The 26,423-nt window shown below is 63.9% G+C and overlaps 1 protein-coding gene across 4 annotated transcripts; it reads left to right on the top strand.

The window, feature by feature from the left end:
- The first annotated feature begins 590 nt into the window (after positions 1 to 590).
- Positions 591 to 26,387, top strand: SNX8 (sorting nexin 8). 4 transcript variants are annotated; one of them, XR_013960991.1, is made up of 12 exons: positions 591 to 717; positions 12,263 to 12,453; positions 14,580 to 14,697; positions 16,156 to 16,277; positions 17,369 to 17,449; positions 19,014 to 19,174; positions 19,729 to 19,861; positions 21,552 to 22,259; positions 22,308 to 22,725; positions 22,988 to 23,137; positions 24,258 to 24,412; positions 26,031 to 26,387. XR_013960991.1 is itself a non-coding variant. In XM_080676402.1 (12 exons), the coding sequence occupies exons 1-11, from the start codon at positions 624 to 626 to the stop codon at positions 24,366 to 24,368; spliced, it is 1,374 nt and encodes a 457-aa protein (XP_080532528.1). In that variant the 5' UTR covers positions 591 to 623; the 3' UTR covers positions 24,369 to 24,412; positions 26,031 to 26,387. The 4 variants fall into 4 exon arrangements, 3 of the variants coding, with proteins under 3 accessions (XP_080532528.1, XP_080532527.1, XP_080532529.1); XM_080676402.1 differs by having other exon boundaries at positions 21,552 to 21,620; positions 22,579 to 22,725; positions 22,991 to 23,137; XM_080676401.1 differs by having other exon boundaries at positions 21,552 to 21,620; positions 22,579 to 22,725.
- The last annotated feature ends 36 nt before the right edge of the window (positions 26,388 to 26,423 follow it).

Raw genomic sequence — 26,423 nt, 5'->3', positions numbered from 1 at the left:
GGTTGCCAGACCTCTAGGCGGCAGCCAGGAGACTGGAGTGAGCGGTGGGTGGAAAGTGAGCGCATGAATGAGTGGGTGAGCGCATGAATGGATGAGGGTGAATGAGCGAGCAGGACGGAGTGCGCGTGGGTGGATGAGCGAGCGAGTGCGTGACAGGTGCGCGCGTGGGTAGGCGAATAAGGAAATGGCGAGGGAGCTGGCAAGGGGCTGAGCGTGTGATGAGTGAGTGAGTGGGTGGGTGGGTGACTGAGTGAGGGCAGGCGGGAAGCGGCGCCGTGGCGAACCCGCGGGGAGGAGCGATGCACGCCGGAGGGGGGAGCGCGGGCAGTGAGCGCGCGCTGGTCCTGCCCAGGCCGCGTGGCCGGGGCGGGGCCGAGGGGCCCAGGCGTGGGCGGGGCGTGGGCGGGGCGAGTCCCCGAGTTGGCGGGCCGAGGCGGGGAGTGGGCGTGGCGAAAGCGTGGCACGGGCGGGGCCAGCCTGAGAGCCGGCGAGGAGTGGGCGGGGCCAGGCCGGAGCTGGTGAGGAGTGGGCGGGGCGAGCCGGGAGTGGGCGGGGCCGGGCCAGGCCGGGCCGGGCCGGGCGCGGAGGGCGGGCGTGGAGGAAGTCACGTGGCGCACGCTCACATGACTGGCGGTGCGATGGACCCGCTGCCCGCGGCGGCAGTCACGGCAGCAGCTGAGGTGGAGGCAGACGAAGAGGCAGATCTACCGGCGGCAGGTCAGGCGGTCGGGCGGGCTGGCGGCGCACCTGGGCCCGCGACGCCGGGGACCCCGGGGACCCCGCGGCCCTCGGCTCCCTTACCTCCCGGGCGCCCCGCCGGGTCGCTTCGCCCACTCCCAGGGGCGCGCGTGGCTCCGGGCTCTCGGTCTGTGGCCGCGGGTCCTGGGACCCGAGCACCTGTCCAGGTTTGCACCTCGCCAGCGCACTCCTGACCGCGTCTTCCCGGGGCGGTCCTGACCCCCGGGGCCGCGGTCTGCGCGCCCCACGCTTTCTGCGGTGCCGCCCTGCCCGGCCGCGTGGGCACAGCGCCTGGACCCGCGGGGCCTCGGGCAGTAACTTGGTGGCTCAGGACTTGTGCGCCCTCCTCTGCAAACCGTCACGTTTGCCCCTACGGGCTCTTCTGAATGGATGGGCGTGAACCCCGAAAAGCACGCAGGCGGCTGGGCTGTCCCAGGCTGCCCTGGTGAGTGCCCCCTCCCCTAACTGGAGGGCACCTGTGGGTGGATGTGGGTGTGACTTGCTGTTTCTTCTTGGCAGAGGGCCACAAAGTTGGGGGACTTCGCCTGGGGGGGGGGCCTGACGAGGTGTCCCTGAGTTCTGGAGCCTCTAGTGTCTTCATTAGGGGGAAAGGAGGGCTGAAGCTGCCGGGTGTTGAGGGGGGTGTTGCCCTGGGCCGGCCCAAGTGACAGGAAGACCCTGGGTGAGTCAGAGTCGGGACAGCAGCCCCCTCTCCCCCCCGCCCCCGCCGGTCTTTCTCCTCCACTTGGAGCTGGGAGGAGGGGGGGAGCATGTGATGGCTCCGCTGGTTAGAACATTGTGTTCATGACGTCACACCATGGAGCCCAGACTGGACCCCTTGGCCCGGTCACACTGGGAAGTGGGTGATGGGGTGGGAATGCCCTTTGCCCTCACGGTAAAGCAGTCCAGAGGCCCTGAGTGTGGTGGCGCCCAGCGGTGCCCTCCTTGAGGGTGTAGGGACTGCACTGGGTGTTTCACGCAGGGCTCCCCCAGGGCTGCCGTTTGGGTGTCATTTACCGCCGGACGCCCTCTGTGACTTCCTGGGGCTTCCCAGGCAGCCGGCCGCCTTGAGGCCCTTGGCTTCATGGGGCGGCTCATGGTGGGGACAGGGCAGCTTTCCCAACTTCCGGAGCCTTTCCCGCAGCAGGGAGGGTCTCAAAGGGGTCCACGGACCGCGGACGTGGCCTGTCATTTCCTTCCATCCCAAACCTTTGCCCGCCCTGTGAGGCCGGGGAAGTGGTGGGCAAACCTCTCTCACGCTCGGAAAAGCAAACCCAGAGGCCAGTGCCCGCGTGGGCACGGTTAAGGGGCGTGTCGTGTGGGGGTCGAGGTTGGGTGGCTGGAGGGTGAGAACCTGGGCCTTTGAGCGTGAATTGGGTCCAGGGATGAGCGTGCCTTGGGTCCAGGGCGTGTCTCGCCCTGTAGAAGAGGTTGGTTTTCCCTGCTGAAGAAGTGGGAGCTGTGGCTTACGGATACACAGCCCATTTCCTCTTCTCTGGGGTGGTGTCCGCAGGGCCAGCACCAGCGTCAGCATTAATGGTGGGGACCCTGAGGCCCACGTCTCTGAAGTAGCGCTGGGATTGTCAGAAAAAAAAAAAAAAAGACTGTGTTCCCTGTGGTTTTCAGCACTTATGTAACTCCCTTCCAAAGAATTTAACATTTAAGTGTGAAATGCCTGGACAAACACGTTTTCTTTTAAAAGAAGACCGAGATATCTTTAAGTTCAAGTCCCGCCCCCATTGCAGTCCCCGGAGGAGGCCGTGGCTCTCAGTTTGGGGTGGCCCCTTTCAGTCCTGTCTGTGTGTTTTTATGTCTGTGGACTCAGCACACACCGGAGTGTATTAGTTTCCTGCAGCTGCGGTAACAAGTTACCGCACCTTCAGCGGCGCAAGCCACACACACAGATCACCTTGCAGTTCCAGTGGTCGATAGTTGAAAGTAGGTTTTCCTGGGCTCAACCCCAGGTGCGGCCCCGCTGCGTTCCGCCTGGAGGCCCGGGGGGATCCGTTTCCTGGCCTCTGCAGCTCCCAGAGGCCTCTGCATTGCCTGTGGACGGCGCCCTTTCTCCTGTGGCCGTGGCCACAGCGTTCTCATGTGTCACTTCTGGTTCTCCCTGTCTTGCCCCCTGTTCCATGTGACCGGGCCCCTGGGGTTACACTGGACCCTTCACGATCCAGGCGTCCTCAAACTACGGCCCGCGGGCCACATGCGGCCCGCCGAGGACATTTATTCGGCCCGCCAGGTGCCGCTGCCTGTCCTGCTTAGCAGCCGACGCTTCCCGGGCCCGCAGTGCGCATAGGAATTTGTTCATAGTTTTTTTTTAAACTATAGTCCGGCCCTCCAACGGTCTGAGGGACAGTGAACTGGCCCCCTGTTTAAAAAGTTTGAGGACCCCTGTAACCTAAGAGTCCCAGGTTCTGGGGGTGAGCCTGTGGACGTCTTGGGGTCCATTATCCTGCCAACTCTTCAGATGCTCTAAGAGCGGATTGCAGGGTCGTAGCATTTGCACACTTTTTAAAATACACATATTATTATTGGTGTCAGAGAGGAAAGGAGACGGAGAGAGAGAGAGAGAAACATCAGTGATGAGAGAGAATCGTTGATCAGCTGCCTCCTGCATGCCCCTCACTGGGCATCGAGCCTGCGACCTGGGCATATGCCCTGCCCAGGAATCGAACCATGACCTCCTGGTTCATATGTCAACGCTCAACACCGAGCCACACCGGCCGGGCTGCGCACTCTTTGTTTTAGTGGATACTGACCAATTACCCGCTGGGTGGCAATGACCAGTGTATATAGCAGGGGTCCTTAAACTTTAAACGGGGGGCCGGTTCACTGTCCCTCAGACCGTTGGAGGGCTGGACTATAGTTTAAAAAAAAAACTGTGAACAAATTCCTATGTGCACTGCGGGCCCGGGACGAGTCGGCTGCTAAGCAGGACAGGCAGCGGCACCCGGCGGGCTGGATAAATGTCCTCGGCGGGCCGCCTGTGGCACGCGGGCCGTAGTTTGAGGACGCCTGCTATACAGTAATGGCAATGGATTAAACGAATGCTTTCCCATAAGCTCATCAACACAGAATCCTGTTTTTTGATCTTCCTTTAAACTTAGAAAACTGAAGAAAGTGTTTCATTTTTTAAATATATTTTATTGATATTTTACAGAGAGGAAGGGAGAGGGATAGAGAGCTAGAAACATCGATGAGAGAGAAACATCGATCAGCTGCCTCCTGCACACCTCCTACTGGGGATGTGCCCGCAACCAAGGTACGTGCCCTTGACCGGAATCAAACCTGGGACCCTTGAGTCCGTAGGCCGACGCTCTATCCACTGAGCCAAACTGGTTAGGGCTTCATTTTTGTTTTGATTGGCATTTCCTTGACTATTAATTAGCCCCTTGAAGTTTAGTTTCTTGTAATAATTTCACCTTGGATGGTTCTGGACTGACTGTTCGTATCTTTTGCCTGGGGTTAGCCTTTTCCCTTGCTGATTTATAGAGCAGTTCTCCGTGTTTTGGACATGAGCCCTCTGTGGGTTTTTATTGACGTTCTAACGATCGGAGTAGCCGGCGGAGCAGAACGTGCTGTCCCCGGCCGGGCGGGATGCGTGCTTTCCCCGGGGCCTCTTTGAAGCGATGAACTCAGCGACCGCGACGTAGAACAAGGACGGCAGAGAGCGGATGCGATGTGCGCACGCTTGTCCTGTCCGACTGCACCACACGCGACAGAAACTTGCACGGGCCGCACCGTGCATCCGGCCCTGCTCTCCGCAGCCCTGCGCGCGGCATTCCATTCATTCCACCGAGGAAGCTCCGGCTTGGGAAGCTCCCTGGAGCCATTTGCCTTTGCAGAACCTCGGGCTGCCTCCTGGTGGTCTGTGGGGTAAGGTCAGAGCCCTGACGGTCACCCTCGCTGCCCACAGCCGCCCGCCCGTGCGATTCCCTGCCCTCTGCGCCGCCTCCGCCGCCCGCTCCTGCGCGCACACAGTTGTTGAATCCACTAAGCTGCGCCGAAGATGTCGCACTGGCCTGTGATGAACTCGGCTCACCGTTCTGCCGGCGCTCGGCCTCCTCCCTGCCTCCTCCCTGCCTCCCACACGCTCCCGTGCCGCTCCTCCGGGCGGAGCCGATTTCTCTCCCAGTGCCCGGGCCTAGCGTGTCTGCTGCACAGAAAGGGCTCAGATGTTTGGGGGGGATTGCGTCTCTGTCACAGCCCCCTTTTAGGGTGGTATCGCATTTTGATGTGGTGGTTCTGGGAATGTTATTTAAGTCTGTGACGGTGATCTTTACATGCTGTCTCTCTCTGTCACTCACACACACACACACACACACACACACACGCACACGCACGATTTGCAAGGTAAAACGTGTCCATTCGGAGAAAGGGGAAGTAACGGAAGCACGGTTGTGTAGAACAGATTTTGGCAGAGTTTGTGGTTAGCAAGAAAGAGCTGTGCTCCGTCCGGCGGGGGAATTCTGTCTGGGTGTTCATCTCCCTTCCTGAGAAAACGCCTCTCAGAGGAGCTGCTGGCCACGTGCTCGCCGGGTGGCCGGGGGCGGGACCTGCTGTCCTGTTGGTGCTCACGCCCCCCCAGCTCTGAGGCGCTGTAGTGTTGGGGGCCTCTGCATGAATTGGTAAGACATCCCAGACTCAGGGGCAGGCGTTCTTGGTGGAAATCTCAGGGCCAAGATCCACGTTGTCTGTTTCACAGCAGACGCTGATGGGGAGACCCCGAGGTCCTGGCACGTGAAGAGGACTTGCCAGCAACACAGCCTGGACCAGATATGTGCAGAAATAGGGCTTTATTGATCTCAGATGGAAGGGAGGAAGAGAGAGAGACACATCAGCGATGAGAGAGAATCACTGATCGGCTGCCCCCTGCACGCCCCACAGTGGGGACCAAGCCCACAACCCGCCATGTGCCCTGACGGGAATCGAACCGTGACCTCCTGGTTCATGGGTCGACGCTCAACCACGGAGCCCCGCCAGCCGGGTCTGAGAATAGTTTATTTATTTATTTTTAAAATATATTCTATTGATATTTTACAGAGTGGAAGGGAGAGGGATAGAGAGCTAGAAACATCGATGAGAGAGAAACATCGATCAGCTGCCTCCTGCACACCCCCTACTGGGGATGTGCCCGCAACCAAGGCACATGCCCTTGACCGGAATCGAACCCGGGACCCTTCAGTCCGCAGGCCGACGCTCTATCCACCGAGCCACACCGGTCAGGGCTGAGAATAGTTTTGTGGGAAGTTTGGGCTCCCTGTTTCCACTGTCCAGTTAGTGTTGGAGGGGCGTTTAGAGCGGAAGAGGGTGTATGGTCCCGACATCCCTCCTGGCAGAGTCCTGCCGCTCGTCCGCAGGAGGGCCCCCTCCGCCTGAGGTCTGTCTGAGCGTGTTGGCCCCGGCCCGGGGCGCCGGCGCGTCCAGCGGCTTCCGGGGCCCTGGCATCTGGTGCAGCAGGAGGGGTGTCTGGGGACCTCACCTGCTGCTCGAGGCAGAGGCATGTGCTGTGGTGGAGGGTCAGGGGGCTCATGACCGAGCACTGACCGTGGGACATCATTGCTCCTCCCGACTCCTGAGAAATTGCAGCGCCGGCTGCGGTGGTCGGCTGTCCCCGAACTGGCCACTCACTGCTGTCGCCGTGCACGAGGGCGGAGCGACACTGTCTCGGCTCCCGGGAACCGAGGAGGGTCCGTGTGACGGTGTGTGCACCGCGCCTCTGCCTCCTGGGGTGGCGGTGAAAGGGGAGTCTCGGGGAAGTCCCTGCGGAAGTTAAAGTTGAGCTGTGTCATGGGGCGTGGACACGCTTCTCCGGGGTGGACTGTGTGATGGGCGGCCGCCTCGGTGGGGGAGAGGCCTGTGGAGGGCGAGCTTTGCAGGGAACGGTGGCAGCCACGCCTTCCAGACACCTGTGTGGTACCTGTGGCTGGAGCCGTCCCGTCACCCTTACGTTACAGGTGGGGAAACCGAGGCACGCAGCAGGCCCGTCCCTTGCCCGGGGCCACACAGCCGGTAAAGGTGGAGCTGGGGTCCACCCCAGGCATCGGCCGCAGTTAGGACGGGGTCCATGTTAGCTCCTGGCCAGTCCACGTGGGCTGCCTCCGTGTGCCCCCCTTAGGCACCTGCTGACCCCCCTCCCGGCGGACTGCCCCCCTCCCGGCGGCTTCCCCTACAGATGGCGGGCGCCCCGACACAGACCCCCGAGGGCCCTGGGAGGTGCCATTCTTTTCGGGACCGGAGTGCGTGTGAACAATGACCCAGGGCAGGAGAGACACGTGACCCTGCGTGGCTGAGGGAGGCGGTTTGCGGAGGAACCGTTGCAGCAGAGTTTGGGTTCAGCCCAGTGTGAGGGCAGCGGGAGCTGGGACTCGCCGCGCTGTGTCCGGGTGAGGCCGTCCTGGTCAGCGCAGGGCAGGCCTCAGGTTTCCCGCAGGGAGGCTGGAGCTCTGGGCACACCCAGGGGAGAGGCGAGCCTTCTCTCTTTTCTTTTTAAATATGCTTTTTAGATTTTTTTTTTTTAGAGAGAGGAAGGGAGGAGGATAGAGAGAGAGAGAAACATCGATTGGCTGCCTCCCACACTGGGGATAGAGCCCGAAACCCGGGCATGTGCCCTGACCGGGAATCACACCAGCCACCTCCTGGTTCATGGGTCGACTCTCAACCGCTGAGCCACGCCGGCCGGGCAAGGGAGCCTTCTTTGCACAGAGAACGAGGCTCCGGGTCAGCGCAGGAGCCGTGGCGGGAAACGCTGGCGACGAGGGGTCTTACTGGGACGTTTGCCCGGTTCCCCGTCTGCCCACGCCAGCTCCCCAGGCGATGCTTCCCGGTGGGTGAACTGCCTTCCGGGTGTGGACTCGGTGGGCGGCTGGAAGGCAGGGTCCTGTCCTCCCCCCGGGGATCCCTGCGTGGGTCAGCGAATGGTCGTAAAAGGGCTCTGTGGGGTGCCGGTGGGGCTCGGGCAGGAGCCCGGATGTGGTTGGGAGCCCAGGGTCCGCATGAGCTCTGCCTGGGATCCACACGATCCTGTCGGGATTTGGAATATTCCCTTTCCATGTCAGAAGGTTCCAGAAAACCCGAGCCACTTTCAGACTGCATCAGCCAGACCCAGCATGAGGGTTTGAGGAAGAACAAAAACCAAAAACGAGTGAACTTAGAGACAAGGAATTTTTTTTTGTTTTGAACTTGGAACAGTGTAAGTTATTCCAAGATCCCCAAATTAGCTAAAGGAGTCTCCCCTAAACTGTGCAGGAAGTCACTGCCTCCCCAGGTACCAACGCAGGGAGACGCCGGGGGAGCCGTGCTCAAGGCCCACTGCCGGCTCCTTGCGCTCCAGGTGGGTCAGAGATCCCCCGGCAGGTGGCGGTGTCGGCTTTGACTTACTTGCCTGACATCTGAAGCCACAAACCAGTGCTTTTCCCCCTTTGTGGTCTGAGCCCTTGCCTCTCACTCAGGGAGGAGTAGCCGCTCTCAACCCGAAAATGTTGTATATGTGTGTGTGTGTGTGTGTGTGTGAGTGTGCGTGTGTGAGTGCTTGTGTGCGTGAGTGTGTAAGTGTGCATAAGTGTGTGTGAGTGTGCGTGTGTGAGTGCTTGTGTGTGAGTGTGTGAGTGTGCATGAGTGTGCGTGTGTGACTGCTTGTGTGCGTGAGTGTGTGTGTGAGTGTGTGTGTGTGTGCATGAGTGTGCGAGTGTGAGTGTGCGCATGCGTGTGTGTGAATGTGAGTACATGAGTGTGAGTGTGCGCGCGAGTGTGCATGAGTGTGTGAGTGTGTGCATGAGTGTGTGTGCATATGTGCATGAGTGTGCGTGTCACAGGTCCCAGGACGTGTCACACGTGTCACAGGTCCCAGGATGACCGATCCACCGTCTCTGTGACCGGTGGAACTCTGGCTTCTTGTCAGTGAGATGGGATCACAGTAGCTGCTTGGAGAGTTGTAGGGTGGCAGGGGTGGGGGTGGGGGACGTCCGGCCCGCGGGCTGTGTAAGGCCCAAGAAATCCTTTGGTCTGGCCCTGCCAAGACACCCGCAGGCGGGACTTCAGATCCATTCAGTCTAGGAGCTTTTCCGTAGCAGCTGCACTTACACCACGTGAAGGGTACGAAGCGAGTGACGTTACAAACACCCGAATGGCCCCTGGCAGAAGCAAGGCCCCGCCCTGGGTTAGAGAACGTTGGCTAAAGCATCTGGCAGGTTCCGGACGCCAAGGTGCTTCGTCGGCACTGGCTCCGGTGTCCGCGGCGTTGGGCGCTGTGCTCCGTTCTCCCGGTGACCGACAGGGAGAGCGCGGTGCTGTTTGCCTGTGTCGGGGCTGAAGTTCTGAGCTGACCCCGGGGAAGGCGGGAGGGATGGTGAGCGGTGGCTTAGTCAGGCTGTGTTTCAGGGTAAAACGTGTGGGAGATGGAGACGTTTCTTTTCCTCGTTTCTGAAATGTAACCGGATTTAGAAGCGTATTGGGAGCACGGTCCACGGAAGCAGCACCGTTGGCTCTGACCGTCCGAGCGGCTCGCTGGGAGGGCTCGCTGTTGCGGGAAAAGTGGAAAGAGAAACGTGGTTGTGCGGACGCGCTGGGTGTTGGAAGTGCACCTGTTACGGCCCCAGGCACGCGGCGGACACAGATGGCGGGCCGAGTCCCGGGAAACGGTCACGTCACACACAGTGAGTTCCTACGAGGAAAGGAAGGCAGCGGCAAGGCGAGGCCGTGAGAAGCTTGTTTAACTGAGCCCGGAGTTCAGGGTCCTGCCCGGACCGGCGGGGGTTTCTCAGGGAGAGCCGCCTGCAGGAGAGGCCGCTGCTTCCCGCCGTGCTTCCCGCCGTGCGGCGTTGGGGTGTCCGCCCCCCCCCCCCAGCTGCTGAGCCCTGGATTCTGAGGCCGAGGCTGCGATAAGGACGAGGAAACTTCTGCTTCCACTTCCTGAGAACAGTGTGTCATGTCAACTCAGAACAACAGAGGCGCCTGGAGACGTTTTAGCCCGAGGAGGAAGCGGTCTCGTGAGCCGGAGGGAACATTCTTTCACGCGAAGGGAGGACAGGGCTGCCCTTCGTGGTGTTTGGGGAGCGTTGCGTCCAGCGCGTCACCTTCATCCCCACCTGGAGTGAGTGCCAGTGCCCGGCAGTCCCCGCGCCCGGCAGTCCCCGCGCCCGGCATTCCCGAGTGCCCAGCAGTCCCCGCGCCTGGCATTCCCGACCGAGTGCCCGGCATTCCCCGCGCCCGGCATTCCCAGCGCCCGGCATTCCCGAGTGCCCAGCAGTCCCGGCACCCGGCATTCCCAGCGCCCGGCATTCCCGACTGAGTGCCCGTCATTCCCCGGCACCCAGCATTCCCAGCTCCTGGCATTCCTGACCGAGTGCCCAGCATTCCGAGTGCCATTCCTGTAGATGGGCATTGAGTCCCTTCCCTCTGCTCGTCTGGTGGCAGCGACTCAGCTGTGCCCCTGGACTAGCAGCCTCACCTGGGAACTTGTTAGAAACTTGGATTCCTGCCTGGCCGGCGGGGCTCAGTGGCTGAGTGTCGACCTATGAGCCAGGAGGTCACGGTTTGATCCCGGTCAGGGCACACGCCTGGGTTGCTGGCTCGGTCCCCAGTAGGGGGCGTGCAGGAGGCAGCCGGTCCATGATTCTCTCATCATTGATGTTTCTCTCTCCCTCTCCCTTCCTCTCTGGAATCAATTAAAAAAAAATAAAAGAGAGGGAAGACACGTTTGTTTTCAGAGACACGTCCCCGGCCTCTGGACGGGGCAGGACCTTCCTCACTGCTGCCTGTGGCGCCAAGTGACCCTTCCTCACACAGAGGGGCTCTGCCAGCGGGGAGCGCCCAGGGAGTGCCTGGCCATCAGAGTTAGGGGACCCCAGTGCTCAGTGCCGCCCCTCCACTTGGGCGGGGCTGCCTGTGAGTGGCCGGCCTGTGCCCGCTGGGCAGAGCGGTCCCCCCGACCCCCTGCCTGTGACCTCTGCCCCGTCAGCATTTGCTGAGTGAGTTTGGCTTCGGCTTAGATGAAGTGAGGGCATGCGTGACGGCACGGCTCACTGGGCAAACCTGCGTGTCTCCTGGCCCTTTGGACGCTGATGAGCAGGTCCCAGGTGTCACTGCTGACGGGCCCTGGAGCCGGACCGTGCGGGGCAGACCTGGAGGGGGCAGACCTGGCGGGGACTGCCCGAGGGTCCGATGAGTGTGAGCGGGCCGGCAGCTCTGTGCACCTGACGCCTCACCGTTACATCTGTGGATGGCCGCCTTGGCAGAGCAGGACTGTACACACTCATGCACACACACGTGCACATACATGTACACATGCGCACACAGACATATACACCCACATATGCACACAAATGTGTGCACATTTCTACACACAGACATGCATGCTTATATACGCATGCATTCACAAACACTCATCACACTCACATACGCACACCCTCATACACATGCTCACATACATGCACACACTCATGCACACACGTCTTTTAACAAGTTGCACACGTGCTCCTCTGCTGCTAGGTGGGGAGCTTGGTGGAAGGCCGCAGCACAGGGGGGAGGGGGGAGAGGACGTGCAGCTGGAAGGGCCACGTCCCCCGGGGGTTCTCCGTCCTGGACGCACGCTGCCCGGGTGCTGCCCTGGGTGCTCAGGCTTCGGAGCTCTCGCTGCTGAGTGTCCGTGGTGTGCGGGGCCCCTCGGGGCTCCCCAGGAACGGCGCGGCCTGGCTTCTCTGCTTTCTTCAGCTGGCGGTGGTGGAGGGCGCTGCGTTTTGCCTCCCACGCCGAACAGCTCCACGGGCGGAAGGGAGGCGGCTCCGGCTCTGCTGCGCCCCGGCTGTGCTGTGGGAAGTCAGCCCAGGAGGCGGGACGGCCGCTCCTTGGGAATTGGGAGAAGAAGGACCCTCCTCTCCGCTGTGCTTCCTGGAAAAGCCCTTCCTGGGGTCCCTGGACTTGGTCCCCTATTGAAAGGACTCTTCTCTCTCGGACTCCAGGAAACCGAGCCGCCTGCCGTGATGACCGGCGTGCGTCGGCCGGGTCCTGAGCTGCCCACTGTTGGCGAGGGCGTGCGGCCTCCTCTGCGAGGATCGGACGTTGGGCTTCGTCTCTGATTTGCAGGATTGGGGACCGAGCCCCACGCACGGGCGCGGGGTGTGACATGTGAATGACTGCTTCACAGCGGGAGGTGGGGCGTGTTGTAGAAATGGACACGCAGACAGCCACGTGGCCTGCTCTTGTTTCCGCCCTGTCTCCCCTGGAGAAAAGGGCCTCTGCACACAGCCCGTCCCCGTGTCACTTCCCTCTCCTTCCCCGCGTTGAAACGCGACGTGACGGGTCCCGGAATGTGGGTGTATTTGCTGGTTTGCGGGCAGGCGGGCCCTCGGAGCAGGGCCTGGCCCTGAGTGCCACTCGTGCGTGAGTGAATGGGTGTGACCCAGGGGGACGTGGGGTCTGCGGGTGCCTGTGCTGGGCTCCCTGACAGTGGGGGACTGAGAGCCGGCGGGAGCCCCGCTTTCTGAGCGGCCGGTCCTGCTGAGCGTCGCCTTCTCTCCTGCAGGCCTGCCCCCGCCCCCGGCCAGCGAGCGCAGGGACCCGGACCCCGGGCGAATGCAGGTGCCGCCGGGCAACCCGCTGCTGCTCTCGCACACGCTGCAGGAGCTGCTGGCCCGCGACTCCGTGCAGGTGGAGCTCATCCCCGAGAAGAAGGGCCTCTTCCTCAAGCATGTGGAGTACGAGGTGTCCAGCCAGGTACCCTGTGGGCGGGCGGCCTGGGCTCGGCTCGGGGCAGGCCGGGGGTGGCAGGGAGCCAGGCTGCCCGTGGGCCTGGCCGGGGGTGGCAGGGAGCCAGGCTGCCCGGGGGCCTGGCCGGGGGATGGCAGGGAGCCAGGCTGCCCGGGGGCCTGGCCGGGGTGAGTCCCTGCGTCCTTTTTTTTTTAAAAATATATTTTATTGATTTTTACAGAGAGGAAGGGAGAGGGATAGAGAGTTAGAAACATCGATGAGAGAGAAACATCGATCAGCTGTCTCCTGCACACCTCCCACTGGGGACGTACCCGCAACCAAGGTACATGCCCTTGACCGGAATCGAACCTGGGACCTTTCAGTCCGCAGGCCGACGCTCTATCCACTGAGCCAAACCGGTCAGGGCTCCATTGCTTTTCAGAGAGAGAGGAAGGGAGGGAGAAGAGGGGAAGAGAGAGAGAGGCATTGATGTGAGGAGACACTGAATGGTTGCCTCCCACCCGCGCCTGGGCCGGGGGCGGGGAGCGGATTGCCACCCAGGTACGCGCCCGTGACGGGGCATTGAATTTGCGACTCTTCAGGGCGGGGGCCTGTGCTCTAACCACTGAGCCGCCGGCCAGGGCAGGCCCGCTGTGTGGTTGTGGCCTAGCCCCCCTTGCATCCCTGCACTGCTTCGTAGCAGTCTCATGGGCGGGATCCCACAGTGGAGTGGACACCCCCAAATGCTTGTTTTTCCCCATGCACACACCCAACGCTTTTCCCGGCGGTCTGCTTGGGGTGGTTTTAGGTCACAGCACGGTGAGGCAGGAGGCACGGCGCTCTCCATGGCCGGCCCCATCGCGCCTCCTCGGCGATGTCCCACTGCTCAGAGCAGCACCGCCCCTCACGGTCACCCTGCTGCAGCCCCCGGCCCTCGGGGCGGACGTGCTGCGGGCTTGGTCAAATGTGTAGGACGTGTCCCAGGACAGTGCCGTGTCCTGCAGGCAGTTTCACTGCCCTGGTGTCCGGGGCTCCGCCGGTTCGCCCCTCTCCTCGTCCCCGTAACCCCTGGCAACCGCTGGCCGTCCCCGTCCTCACCGTTTTGCCTTTTGCAGAGCGTCACAGACTCGGGACCCCTCGGTGTGTAGCGCCTCAGACCGGTGTTTCCGCTGAGTAATGTTACCAGTGGTCAGTGTAGCGTGTTGAACTTCATTTTCTTACTCATTTCAGAGAGGAAGGGAGAGAGAGAGAAACATCAATGAGAGAGAGTCACTGATCGGCTGCCTCCTGCACGGGATCGAGCCCACCCCCCGGGCATGTGCCCTCGACTGGAATCGAACCTGGGACCCTTCAGTCTGCAGGCCGACGCTCTATCCACTGAGCCACACGGGCTAGGGTGCACGTTGAGCTTCAGACACAGCTGCGCACGCAGCTTTCTCGTGTGAGCTCTGATTACACGGACCCAGGCCGGGCTTCCCTGGTGACGAGGACACGGTCCTCTGCAGCCGGCAGCCTCCCAGCGCTGGGCCCCCAGGTCCACAGCCCGCTGTGCGCCCCATTGCGGTCCACGTCCCGTGTCTGGTCTGACGCCGGGGGGTGGAGCTGCCGCCTCAGCGTTATTTGCAGGTGTGTGTTGAGGACAACCCCTAGTGAACTAACGAATGCACTGTTCGCCCTGGCCGGTGGGGCTCAGTGGGTCCAGCATCAGCCTGTGGACTGAAGGGTCCTGGGTTCGATTCCGGTCAAGGGCACGTACCTCGGTTGCAGGCTCCCGGCCCTGGCCTGGGGCGTGCTGGAGGCAACCGATCGATGTGTCTCTCACATCGGTGTTTCTCTCCGTCTCTCCCTTTTCCTTCCATTCTCTCTGAAAATCAACAGAAAAGGTATCCTCGGGTAAGGATTAAAAAAAAAAAAAAGAACGCGCTGTTCTCCCATGCCCCATTTCGGGAGAAGACCCCTCTAAGGAGTCTGGTCTTTGGATCCAGATGATGTAGTTCGGTGACGTCGGACTGCAGTGTGTAGGGGCTGCGTTACCAGACAAGGGGAGGCCGCGGGTGGGCGGGTGGGCACCCGAGGGAGGAGGTGTCACTCCGCGGGTCCTGCTGGGAGGTGGACCTGCGGGGGCCACGGCTGAGGCGGACCTGGCCTTGCAGCGCTTCCGGGCCTCCGTGTACAGACGGTACAACGACTTCGTGGTCTTCCACGCGCTGCTGCTGCAGAAGTTCCCCTACCGCATGGTGCCTGCCCTGCCGCCCAAGAGGATGCTGGGAGGTACAGCCGGGCCTGCGGGGGGAGGGGGGTCAGGAGGGGGCTGCCTCCGGTCCGCCCTCTGGTCCGCCCTCCGCTCTGGGCCGTCTTCCCTGGCACAGTGCCTGCCCCTCAGTAATCCGTTCACGGGCTTAGCGCCGAGCCGGGCAGGCGAGTGGGACGGCTCCCGGACCCTTGGCCTCTGCGGCCCTCTGCTCGGAAACTGGCAGGGGAGGCCCCGCTGTGCTCGGGGTGGGGGGGGGGGGGAGGAGCGGACCCCGAGCTGCTTCCTGGCCGCGGCCTGCACGTGCGGGAGCTCCTGTGGGAGGCCCCGAGCTGCCTGCTCTGCCTGCTCCCGGGGGTGGGGGGGTGTGGGGGGGCGTGGCTCAGCAGCCGCGCGGCCGTGAGTGGGCGGTTTCTCAGAGCGGGGAGCACGCAGGGGCCTCTAATCTGACCCGCATCTGAGAGGAGATGAGAAAGGCTGTCTTCATGGCTGCACCTGCCCTTCCCCGCGGCCGGGTGAGGGCCAGGCCCCTGCCCTTCTGCCTGGCCCGTTTCTCCCGGGGCAGGTGCAGGGACGGGCGGCTGCCCCTGTCCTGTCTTGGTAACCCTCGGTCCCACGGCCGGTCCCCGACTCGGAATACCCTGGAGCGGGCGCCTGCCCAAGGCCGACCCGCTGAGATTCTCAAGTAACGACGTCCTCGAATGGGAAACCAGGTTGAGATTAGATCCGGTTTCCGGCATTCTCAAACCAACGTTGTTCGTTCACACTTGTCCCTCCCCCCCCCCCCCCCCCCGCCGGCTGCCCACTGTCCCAGAGTCTGGAGAAGGGGCTTTCTGACTGCCCGCGGGAGCCCCTCAGGACAGTCACTCCCAGGGCCTGCGGGCGGAGGCTGGGGCGGGCAGGCCGAGGCCCGGGGAGGGGATGCTTGTGAGACCCACGCGCCAGAGTCGCGAGCAGGTGGGAGTTCGGAGCCGGGGAGCGGCGGGCACAGCCCAGTTGTGCGGTGCTGGTTCCGCGTCTGGGACAGCCCGGCCCCGAGGGGCTTCGCGATGGTCTTCGGAACAGGGTTTCCGTTCAGGGCCAAGGGGCACGGGCGGCTTTTCTTTCTGAAGGGAAAACGGTACCCGAATGAGACCTGTTCATCGGTTCCACCCCGGGGCGAGCCATGGGTGCCGTGAACGGGAAGGCTGGGGACGCACGGTGCGCGTGGCACGGCTTTCCCGTAGGAGGGGGGCGGACGTCTGCCACGTGCCGCAGACCTGGGACCGGAAGAACAGGCTCCCCGGTTCCCTCGGCCGCCCCGCCCCGCCCCCGTGTTGGTGGGTGGGTGAGGGGGCTCTGCTCCTCCCCCGCAGCCTCCGTGGTGTGTGCCCAGCGCCCTGGGCGGCCGCGCGGTGTGCCCGGGAGAGCGCAGGGTCCCCGCCAGAGGGGGCGCCAGGCCCCGTGTGGTGACCGTGGTGACCGTGCTCTGCCTGCAGCCGACAGGGAGTTCATCGAAGCGCGGAGGAGGGCGCTGAAGCGCTTCATCAACCTGGTGGCCCGGCACCCCCCCTTCTCGGAGGACGAGGTCCTCAGGCTGTTCCTGTCCTTCAGTGGCCCCGTGAGTACGCGGGAGGCACAGGGCCCGCCCTCCGCCGTGAGTCCGCTGCCGCTTGTCCTGTGCCGGCTTCGCTGCCCGGAGATAGGGCAGCGGGCTGGGGGGTGTTGAAGGCCCCTCCGTCCTGACGTGGCGGGGTTTGGGGTGCCTGCGGGGAGCGGAGGTTCTCTGTGCAGCTGGTGCAGGGGCGGCGTCGGAGGCTCACGGAGCGGCGGAGACTCCGGGTGTGAAGAAGTGTTTATGTTTTAAAAATACTTTTATTGATTGGAGAGAGCGAGGGAGGGGGAGAGAGAGATGGAAACATCAATGATGAGAGAGTCGTGGACCGGCTGCCTTCTGCACGCCCCCTCCTGGGGATGGAGCCCGCCACCCAGGCATGTGCCCTGCTGGTTCAGGGGTCGACGACGCTCACCACGGGGCCGCGCTGGCCGGGCATGTGGGCACTTTAAAGGAAGGCCACGCGTGGCGCCGCGCCATAGGCCCCGGCCGGGCATGTGGGCATTTTAAAGGAAGGCCACGCGTGGCGCCGCGCCATAGGCCCCGGCCGGGCATGTGGGCACTTTAAAGGAAGGCCACGCGTGGCACCACACCATAGGCCCCGGCCGGGCATGTGGGCACTTTAAAGGAAGGCCACGCATGGCACCACGCCATAGGCCCCGGCCGGGCATGTGGGCACTTTAAAGGAAGGCCACACGTGGCACCACACCATAGGCCCCGGCCGGGCATGTGGGCACTTTAAAGGAAGGCCACGCGTGGCGCCGCGCCATAGGCCCCGGCCGGGCGGCGGTGGACGAGTTTCAGTCAGAAGCCGGGGGCAGCCTCCCTCCTATTGCTGTCCCCACGGTGAGGTCGTCCCGGGTGTGGGTGGAGGGGTCCGTGCTGGAGTGGGGTCTGCAGTGCTGGGAGCAGCCCTAAGCTTGAGAGCAGCGGGGAGTGTGGGTCAGGAGGCGGCGGGAGAGTGCGTGTCCTCACGTCCTCACGTTCAGGTGGACGCGGGGAGCGCGCGGCCCTCGGCGGGCCGAGCCCTGCATGGACGGATCGGGCTCCGACGGCTGTCAGTGGCCGTGGTCAGCGGTTTCTCTCTCCTCCCGCAGGACGTGCAGAGCAAGTTAAAGGAGTCGGCGCAGTGCGTGGGAGACGAGTTCCTGAACTGTAAGCTGGCGACGCGGGCCAAGGTACTCGTCTGGCTCGGGTCGGCCTCCCCGTGACCAGGCGTCCCTCCCACACGGAAGGCGCGCAGGGGACACAGACCCGCCCGTGCCGTCGCATTGCGCCCGCTTCGTGGCCGGGGCCGCAGCACGGTGCAGGGAGGGGCCCGGCCAGAGGGGCCACCTCGGGGGTCCGACGTCTGAGCTGTGCGGCCGGACGCCAGGCCCGTCCTGACCCAGAGGGACACGTGCGCGGTGGCCGGCCTTTCGGGTTTCCGGGGCTGGCGGTCGCCTTGGCTTTAGCTTTAGCTCGAGCTCGCCCGGTCTTCTCCCTGGCGCGGTGCGGTGCGGACCACGGCGGCTATCGGCTTTTTTCCTGCTCGTGCTGCTGCTCCGTGTGAACGCGTCCTAGACCTTGGCTCCGCCCTGCTCTGTGAGCGTGATGCAGCCATGTTAGTCCCCGTTCAGGCGGGTGGAACATGGCTGCAGAGGCCCGCCTCCCGTGGACGGCCCGTCCCCTTCTCCTCGCTCCGTTGCAAGTCGAAGGTTGTACTCGAGTGTTTCTGCAGGACCTCTGGCTTGACCCGTTTCAGGGGACTCTAGAGTCGTAGCCTGGCTGGTCATTCAGCTGCATGTGCTGTGTACTGTGTGTGCCGTGTACTGTGTGTGCTGTGTGTGCCGTGTGCTGTGTACTGTGTGTGCCGTCTGTGCCGTGTACTGTGTGTGCCGTGTGTACTGTGTGTGCCGTGTGCACTGTGTGTGCCGTGTGCACTGTGTACTGTGTGTGCCGTCTGTACTGTGTGTGCTGTGTGTGCCGTGTACTGTGTGTGCCGTGTGTACTGTGTGTGCCGTGTGTACTGTGTGTGCCGTGTGCTGTGTGTGCTGTGTGTATGGTATGTGCCGTGTGTACTGTGTGTGCCGTGTGCTGTGTGTGCTGTGTGTACCGTGTGTGCCGTCTGTACCGTGTGTGCCGTCTGTACCGTGTGTGCTGTGTGTACTGTGTGTGCCGTGCACTGTGTGTGCCGTGTACTGTGTGTGCCGTGTGCACTGTGCGTGCCGTGTGCACTGTGTATGCTGGGTGCTGTGTACTGTGTGTGCCATGTGCTGTATGACATGTGCTATGTGTGCTGTATGCTGTGTGTGCCATGTGTACTGTGTGTGCCCTGTGTGCGGTGTATGACGTGTGTGGCGTGTGTTGTGTGTGCCGTGTGCTGTGTGTGCCATGTGCTGTATGACATGTGTGCCGTGTGTGCTATATGCTGTGTGTGCCATGTGCACTGTGTGTGCCCTCTGTGCTGTGTATGACGTGTGTGGCGTGTGTTGTGTGTGCCGTGTGCTGTGTGTGCCATGTGCTGTATGACGTGTGCTGTGTGTGCTATATGCTGTGTGTGCCATGTGTACTGTGTGTGCCGTGTGCTGTGTCTGCCGTGTGTGGCGATGTTTGTTTCCCTTATACACGCTGGGGTGCAGGCCCCGGGCCGGTCTCGTGCGACCTGGATTTGGGAGCCGTGTCCTCTGGGTCTCCTTTGCTGAAAGGCGTACACGTGTGGTGACTCATGGTCACAGCTCTTCTCCCCTCCCCTCCCGCCAGGACTTCCTCCCCGCCGACATCCAGACACAGTTCGCGGTCAGCCGGGAGCTGATCCGGAGCCTCTACAACAGCTTCTACAAGCTCCGCGACCGGGCCGAGCGGATGGCGGCCAGGGCCATCGACAACGCTGCCGACCTCCTCATCTTCGGGAAGGAACTGAGGCAGGTGCCCGGGCTCCGCGGGCCGGCGGAGGGGCCTTGGGCTTCGGTGCTGGGCTTATGCATCCCCATCGTCACCCTGTTCCGACCTGTCCGCTCCTGAAGGGGGGGGGGCACCTGGGGCTCATGCCTAGAGGAGAGGGGGAGAATGCGGGCAGAAACGTGGATTCCCACCCGCGGTGCTGGCCGGCTCCTCGTAGGCCTTCTCCCTGCTGTCAGGGTTAGACCTCAGGCTGGTTGGACTTTGGGAAGGACATGGTGGCTGTGGCTGCCCCCCACCCGCCGCCCCCCAGGAGAGGCCTTCCCCGGACTCCGCCCTCCTCCACAGAGGAACTGGCTCCCAGGCCCGCCCTGCGCCCGCAGAGGTCGTGGGAGAGCAGTTCTGGGCGGAGACCTTCTTTCCCGCAGCCCCCAGGCGTCCCCGTGGCCCCTGAGCAGCCAGGGTCCTGGTCGGGAGATGTGCGGGGACCCCGGTGACGTGTTGGGCGGAGGCCGGTGTCAGCCTGGACTGCTGGCGGCTTCGGGCTCTGAGTGTCTCCCGTTGCGTTTTCCTTCAGTGCTTTAGGGTCCGACACGACCCCGCTCCCCTCCTGGGCCGCCCTGAGCAGCAGCACGTGGGGGTCCCTGAAGCAGGCGCTGAAAGGCCTGTCCGTGGAGTTCGCTGTGCTCGCAGACAAGGCTGCGCAGCAGGTGAGGGATGGCGCCGGGCCGTGGGCCCACACGGCCCCCTCTTCCCAGGGAGCCTCGGGGCTTGGGGGGCACCCTGGAGCCCCCGGTGCAGGACGCAAGTCCCTTTCTGGATCAGTTTTAGTCTTTTCTGATTCAGCCCTGGGGCTGTTCCCGCCCTGGAGAGGGCCGAGGGCGCCCTGACTGGAGTGAGGAGCGGGCCCTCCGGCTCCAGGCTCTGCTCTGAGCGCAGGGACGCTGCTTTGAAGTTTCTCGTCCGGAGGGTGTGGTTTCCCGCAGTCTCTCTGACCTTGGTGGTTTCCACGTGGAAGTGAAATTAGTTTTAACACGAAACCGGGTCGGACCACCGCCCATCAGGGCTTGCTCCGACGCGTGTGTGCTGGTGGTCCCAACCCTAAGAATGGGTCCTGGTTATTCTCCCCAGACCGGCTGGGAGGCTCGGGAACCGCCCAGCCGAGCGGGGACACTCCCGTGGGTGCCTGTGTGCAGGGTGTGTGCCTTGGGTGACGCGCAGGGGCGGGGGTGTGGGGTCGCGTGCGGCCTGGGGCGTTGGCAGATGACACGGTCGGAGGGAGCCCCGAGTGCCCTGCTCCGTTCCGGCTCCTCCCGGTCAGGAGGGTGCTGGGCTCTGTGGTCACTGGTGAGCACGTGGCTGTGGTGTGGGCTGCAGGGGCCTGGAACCCCTGAGCCCAGGCATGCGTGGGACCTGAGGGTGCCCAGCCTGGCAGGAGCCCCAGGCTCCCAGGCCCCTGCCCGTGTCCCCATCAGACCTGCCCTCCTCACTTCTCATCGGCCTCCTTCTGGCTGCGCCCCCGTGGGTGGGTGAGCTTTCCTCTGTCAGCGCACAAGCTCTCGAAGTTGGAGTGGGGACCCTGTCTCCCCAGCGGCGTTCCACCTGGGGGGCTGCTTGTCTAACGGGGAGTGGGGGAGGGCTGGCTAACACCTGGGGGAGCTGCTTGTCTAACACCTGGGGAGTGGGGGAGGGCTGGCTAACTCCTGGGGAGCTGCTTGTCTTAACACCTGGGGAGTGGGGGAGGGCTGGCTAACTCCTGGGGGAGCTGCTTGTCTAACACCTGGGGAGTGGGGGAGGGCTGGCTAACTCCTGGGGGAGCTGCTTGTCTAACACCTGGGGAGTGGGGGAGGGCTGGCTAACTCCTGGGGGAGCTGCTTGTCTAACACCTGGGGAGTGGGGGAGGGCTGGCTAACTCCTGGGGGGCTGCTTGCCTAACACCTGGGGAGTGGGGGAGGGCTGGTTAACACCTGGGGGGCTGCTTGTCTAACGGGGAGTTGGGGGCTGCTTGTCTTAACACCTGGGGGAGGGCTGGCTAACACCTGGGGGGGCTGCTTGTCTAACACTGGGGAGTGGGGGAGGGCTGGCTCACACCTGGGGGAGGGCTGGCTCACACCTGGGAGAGCTGTTTGCTTAACTCCCGAGAGAGCTGCTGGGAGGGCGTCAAGCGCGGGAGGGACACACAGTGCTGGACGGTGAGCACTTGTGGGCAGGTGGCGGGGGTGGGGGCGGTGAGGTCCCCTGTTCTCTTCGAACTGCTGGTTCTGTGGCTTTTCTGCCTTGTGCTGGGACTGCCGTGTGGGGGGCTGGCCGGGTCCAGGGAAGGGCCTGCGGGCCTGTGGACATGTGCCCGGGGGCAGGTCCTGGGCCCTGTGCTCCGCCGCTAAGCAGCCTGTTCCCCAGGGCAAACAGGAGGAGGACGCCGTGGTGGAGAAGCTGAACCTCTTCCTGGACCTGCTCCAGTCCTACAAGGTGAGGCTCGGCTGCGCCTGCGTGCGTGTTGGCGCGTGGTCGTGTGTGTATGTCTCTGTGAGTGTGTGCCTGTGTTCACGTGTGTATGTGTGTGTCTGCGTGAGTGCGTGCATGTGTATGTGTTCACATGTGTATGTCTCTGCGTGAGTGTGTGCAAGTGTATGTGTTTGTATGTCTCTGTGTGTGCATGTATATGTCTCTGTGTTTGAATGTGTGTGTGAGTGCGTGTTTGTGTGTATGTCTCCGTGTGAGTGTGTTTGTATGTGTATGAATGCGTGCATGTTCACATCTCTGTGTGTGTGAGTGCATGTGTGTGAATGCGTGCACGTGTGCCTTGCGGGATGGCCCGGCTCTGTGAGCAGGCGAGGGCTGCCCTGCGCAGAGGAGCTCGCCTGTCGGGGGTGGAGCGCCCGGGGTGCCGGCCTCAGCCCCGTGGGGCGGTTCTGCCTGTGGGGCTTCCTGACGGAATGTCTTACTGGGAAGCGGAGAGCCCTTTGTGCCGAGCTCCGGAGCTGGCCGGTGCTGTGGGAATGTTCCAGAAAGGGCTCCTCCACCGAGAGGGCTGGGGGCAGGTGGCCTTGGGGCCTCAGCCCGGTGACCGTGAGGCTGGGAGGTGGTGGGGCCCCGGGAGAGGCCCGTGCACCTGCTTGCTGCCGGCGGGACGGGCAGCGTGCCGTTCCGGCCCAGACGCCACCCCTGCGCTGTCCACGCGGTGTTTCACGGGGATTGGTTTGTGGTCCCTCCGGGCCCACCTGAGCTGCCCTGTGCCACGAGCACCTTCAGAGCGTGCGTGAGCGGGTGCGTGAGCTGTTGGCGGGAGGGAGAGTCATTCCCGGAAGCCCTCACACTGGACGTCGCAGCACTGACGGCCCGAGCCGCACGCCCTCCGTCCTCCCGCGGGGTCCTCCTGTGAGGTGCCCTCCTGCGGGCGGGCGGGCTGCAGCTCTCGCTCCCCCAGGACCTGTGTGAGCGGCACGAGAAGGGCGTGCTGCACAAGCACCAGCGGGCCCTGCACAAGTACAGCCTCATGAAGCGGCAGATGAGCGCCGCCGCGCACAGCCACGCGCCCGAGTCCGTGGAGCAGCTCGAGTCGCGCATCATGGAGGTGCTCGGGCGCGGGGCATTGTGGGGGGTCAGTCCTGGGGGGCATCGTGGAGGTGCTCTGCACAGGAATGGGGGTGGTGGTGGGAGGAGAGGCCTGGACCTGCCTCTGCTGGACCCGGAGCCACACTTGGGGCCTCCGTGGTGGCTCTGGGCACCTCTGACGCCTGGCTGGGCCGGGTGGAGTTGCAGGGGGGGCGGCCTGGGGAGGCAGCGTGTTGGGGGACCACCCGCCAGGCCGGAGCGAAGAGGCTCTTTGTCTGCAGCAGGAGAACGCCATCCAGACGATGGAGCTGCGGAACCACTTCTCGCTGTTCTGCCTGCACCAGGAGACGCAGCTGGTCCACGCCTACCTGCCCCTCACCTCCCACATCCTCGGGGCCTTTGTCAGCTCCCAGATCCAGGGCCACAAGGAGGTGGGCTCCCGCGCCGCCCGGCTCGGCCAGCTGACCCTCGAGTTCCTTAGGAGCGTTAGTGGGAGAGCGGGGCCTTAGACGTGGGCACATCTCCTGCCTCGTGGGCAGTGGATGCTGGTGAGGCTGTGCTGACTCCGGGGGAAGGGCGAGGGGGAGCAGAGCAAGACACGGGAACAGCCCGACCTCCTGGAGGACTCCAGGAGCCGTAAATGCAGATCCCAGAACTGAGGCGGGCGTGAGGGTGAGGAGGGGCACCCGAGTGGGGCATCCCAGCGCTTGGCCATCCCCAGGTGGGGCCCCTGAGCCAGTGGGAGACGCGGCCACACCTGCTGGTCCCAATGACCTAGAGCCACCAGCCCTCGCTCCGTCTGCCTGTGGCGCCCCTCCTCTCGGCGGCCCGGGTCCTTGCCTGGCCAGGGCTGGAGAAGCCCTGAGGAGCTGGCCCCGTGCCATCCACAGCCCTGCTTCCGTCCTGGGTTCTTCCACACCCCTTATTAGCCCTGGGGCGCAGTCTCCTCCTAAGCGGGTGCGTCTGCCGGGCCACCCCCAGCTCCTTGGCTCGGTACGGGGTCTGAGGCTCGGGATTGCTGAGACCCTGGCCCCGATCCCAGCCCTGCCACGGAGTGCTCACGGCCTGGGTGGGCCAATACCTCCTGTGGTGCAGAGTTCCTGCCCGAACAAGGGCATGAGCTACAGCGGCGGGCACTCGGGGCTGGGCCACGCGCAGCCACCTGGCCTGCGGCCGTGCTGGGCGCAGCGGGACTCGGTGGACAGGCCGCAGGCCCTCTTCCTGCCACGTCTCACCCGCTTGTGTGGTCCCTGGAGGAGGCTGTGCCGGTGTCGGCTGTTAGCGAGCGCCAGAGATGACACGGTGGTGTTTCCTAAAACCCCGTGACCAGCACACTTGTGCCCTCAGTCCTGTGTGCAGGGGACAGGGACCGGCCATCCGGCACCTCTGGTTTCGGGCCACCCCTCGTTTGGGCTTTGTCTGTGGAGGAATGGGTGGCGACGCAGGGAGTGGGGCAGGTGACACGCCCAGTGGTGGCATGTCCCCCTCCCCCGGCACTTGGCGGGCTGTCTGGGTGTCCTGTGGAGAGCTGACCCCGTGCCCTCCCCGTAGATGAGTAAGGTGTGGAACGACCTGAAGCCCAAGCTGCACTGCCTGTTCGCGGGCCCCGCCAGCGCCCTGACCCCGCCTCGGTCCCCGCGGGATGGCCTGTCTGCTCACTAGTGCCGAGAGGACCCGGCGCCCCCACGAAAACTTCTCTCCAAACGGTGTGTCCTGTTTAATTCCGTCCAGATGGCGGCTGTCCCCCGTGTCCCCCCAGCTGTCTCCGCCCGCAGAGGAGCTGACGTCAGAGCTGGTGGGGCCGGGATCCAGGTGCCGTGGCTCCCACCTCCCCTCGTGGGAGCAGACGAGGGGTCCGCTGGGTTGTCACATGCGCATGTGTCCCAGCCCTGGCACTGGGCCCGTTACTCTGGGGGTGAGAAGAGTTAAGATGCCCTGGAGTGGTTTTCTCCCGACACCACAGGGCAGGGCGGCAAGGATGTTCTCCCAGCAGATGGTGCCTGGGTGTGTGCAGGGACCCCGTGTGCAGGGACCCCGTGTGCAGGGACCCCGTGTGCAGGGACCCCGTGTGCTGGGACCCCGTGTGCTGGGACCCCGTGTGCTGGGACCCCGTGTGCTGGGACCCCGTGTGCTGGGACCCCGTGTGCAGGGATCCCGTGTGCTGGGACCCCGTGTGCTGGGACCCCGTGTGCAGGGACCCCGTGTGCAGGGACCCCGTGTGCTGGGACCCCGTGTGCAGGGACCCCGTGTGCTGGGACCCCGTGTGCTGGGACCCCGTGTGCAGGGACCCCGTGTGCAGGGACCCCGTGTGCTGGGACCCCGTGTGCTGGGACCCCGTGTGCAGGGACCCCGTGTGCAGGGACCCCGTGTGCTGGGACCCCGTGTGCTGGGACCCCGTGTGCTGGGACCCCGTGTGCAGGGACCCCGTGTGCTGGGACCCCGTGTGCAGGGACCCCGTGTGCTGGGACCCCGTGTGCAGGGACCCCGTGTGCAGGGACCCGTGTGCTGGGACCCCGTGTGCTGGGACCCCGTGTGCAGGGACCCCGTGTGCAGGGACAGTGGGATGATGGGCTGCATTAGCTGAGCAGGGAGGAGGTGGTACCCCACGGAGGGCAGGCCCGGCCCTGCAGCCTGCACGCCACGTGGTCAGCGGCAGCCCTGGGCGGGTGGCCGTGCGAGAGCGTTTGAGCTGCAGCAGGAGACAGAAGGGAGGTGGCACCGGGGTCGCTGGGCGCAAACTGCTTCCCGGGGACAAGCCCCAGTGGGGGCCCTGGTCTGGGATTGGCCTGCAGGGCAGTGTCCTGGTCCCCCCTGCACACGCCCACGCCCACACCCACGCGCACGCCTTTGACTGCTGTGCTGGGGTCGGGGGTGGAAGGCTGGTGCTGTCTGCTCGGTGCCGGGAGCTGCTCTGTCCTTTCTGGGGGTAGATGCCCCTTTTTTGGTGCTTGGGGTGGAGGAGCGAGGAGGGAGGCGGGGGTGCTGTTGTGGTGGAGGCGGTGGACCAGGGTCTGTTCCTGTGGTCAACCCTTCAAAGCACCTCACTTCTTTGGGGACTAGAACCCTCCTCCCCGCCTCTCCTGCCCTTGACCCCCCGTCCTCTCCCAGGGCCCAGGGAGGGTGCCCCCCGCCCTCCCCCACACCCAGGGATGGTGTCCGGCAGCTCTGGGGTGGGAGTGGTGCTGCGTGCCGAGCCGTCTGTGAACAGGAGCAGACAGGACCCCGTGGGGCAGGTGCTGAAGGAGGCTCTGGCTGCATCACAGGGTCGTGGGGAGCCCGCCTTCCAGGGCGCCTGCCTGACTCGGGGTCTCTCGTCTGATGTAGCCTCACTTCCTCGCGGCGTGTGGGACTGACCGGAGGGGAGGCTGCCCCCGCCGGGCTGTCCTGGCGCAGCCTGGCCCGTGCCACTCCCTGCGCCCAGCTCAGCCAGCAGTGACCAGACACCCATCACCATTGGGCCCAAGATGCAGAGCTGGGGGCGTGCGGGACTCGCTGACGCTGAGGGCGGGTCTGCAGCCGGGCCCCCTCCTGCGCGTCAGCCTGGCGAGGGAAGCACTTTACGGCCCCCCCGAATCCGTGACTGCCACAGCCAACTGGAGTTGTTTACAGACGGTCCACAGCCCCAGGTTTTCGCCAAGAAACGAACGTGAAAACTGCTATTAAACATATTTATAAAAGTTGGGTGAGGCGGTGAGCTGTTTGTGTGAGTGGGTGGCG

Source organism: Plecotus auritus (genome assembly GCF_963455305.1).
Source record: "Plecotus auritus genome assembly, chromosome: 6".
Taxonomy (NCBI): domain Eukaryota; kingdom Metazoa; phylum Chordata; class Mammalia; order Chiroptera; family Vespertilionidae; genus Plecotus; species Plecotus auritus.
The sequence above is the reverse complement of the archived record's forward strand: the minus strand, read 5'-3'. Positions and strand labels throughout refer to the sequence as shown.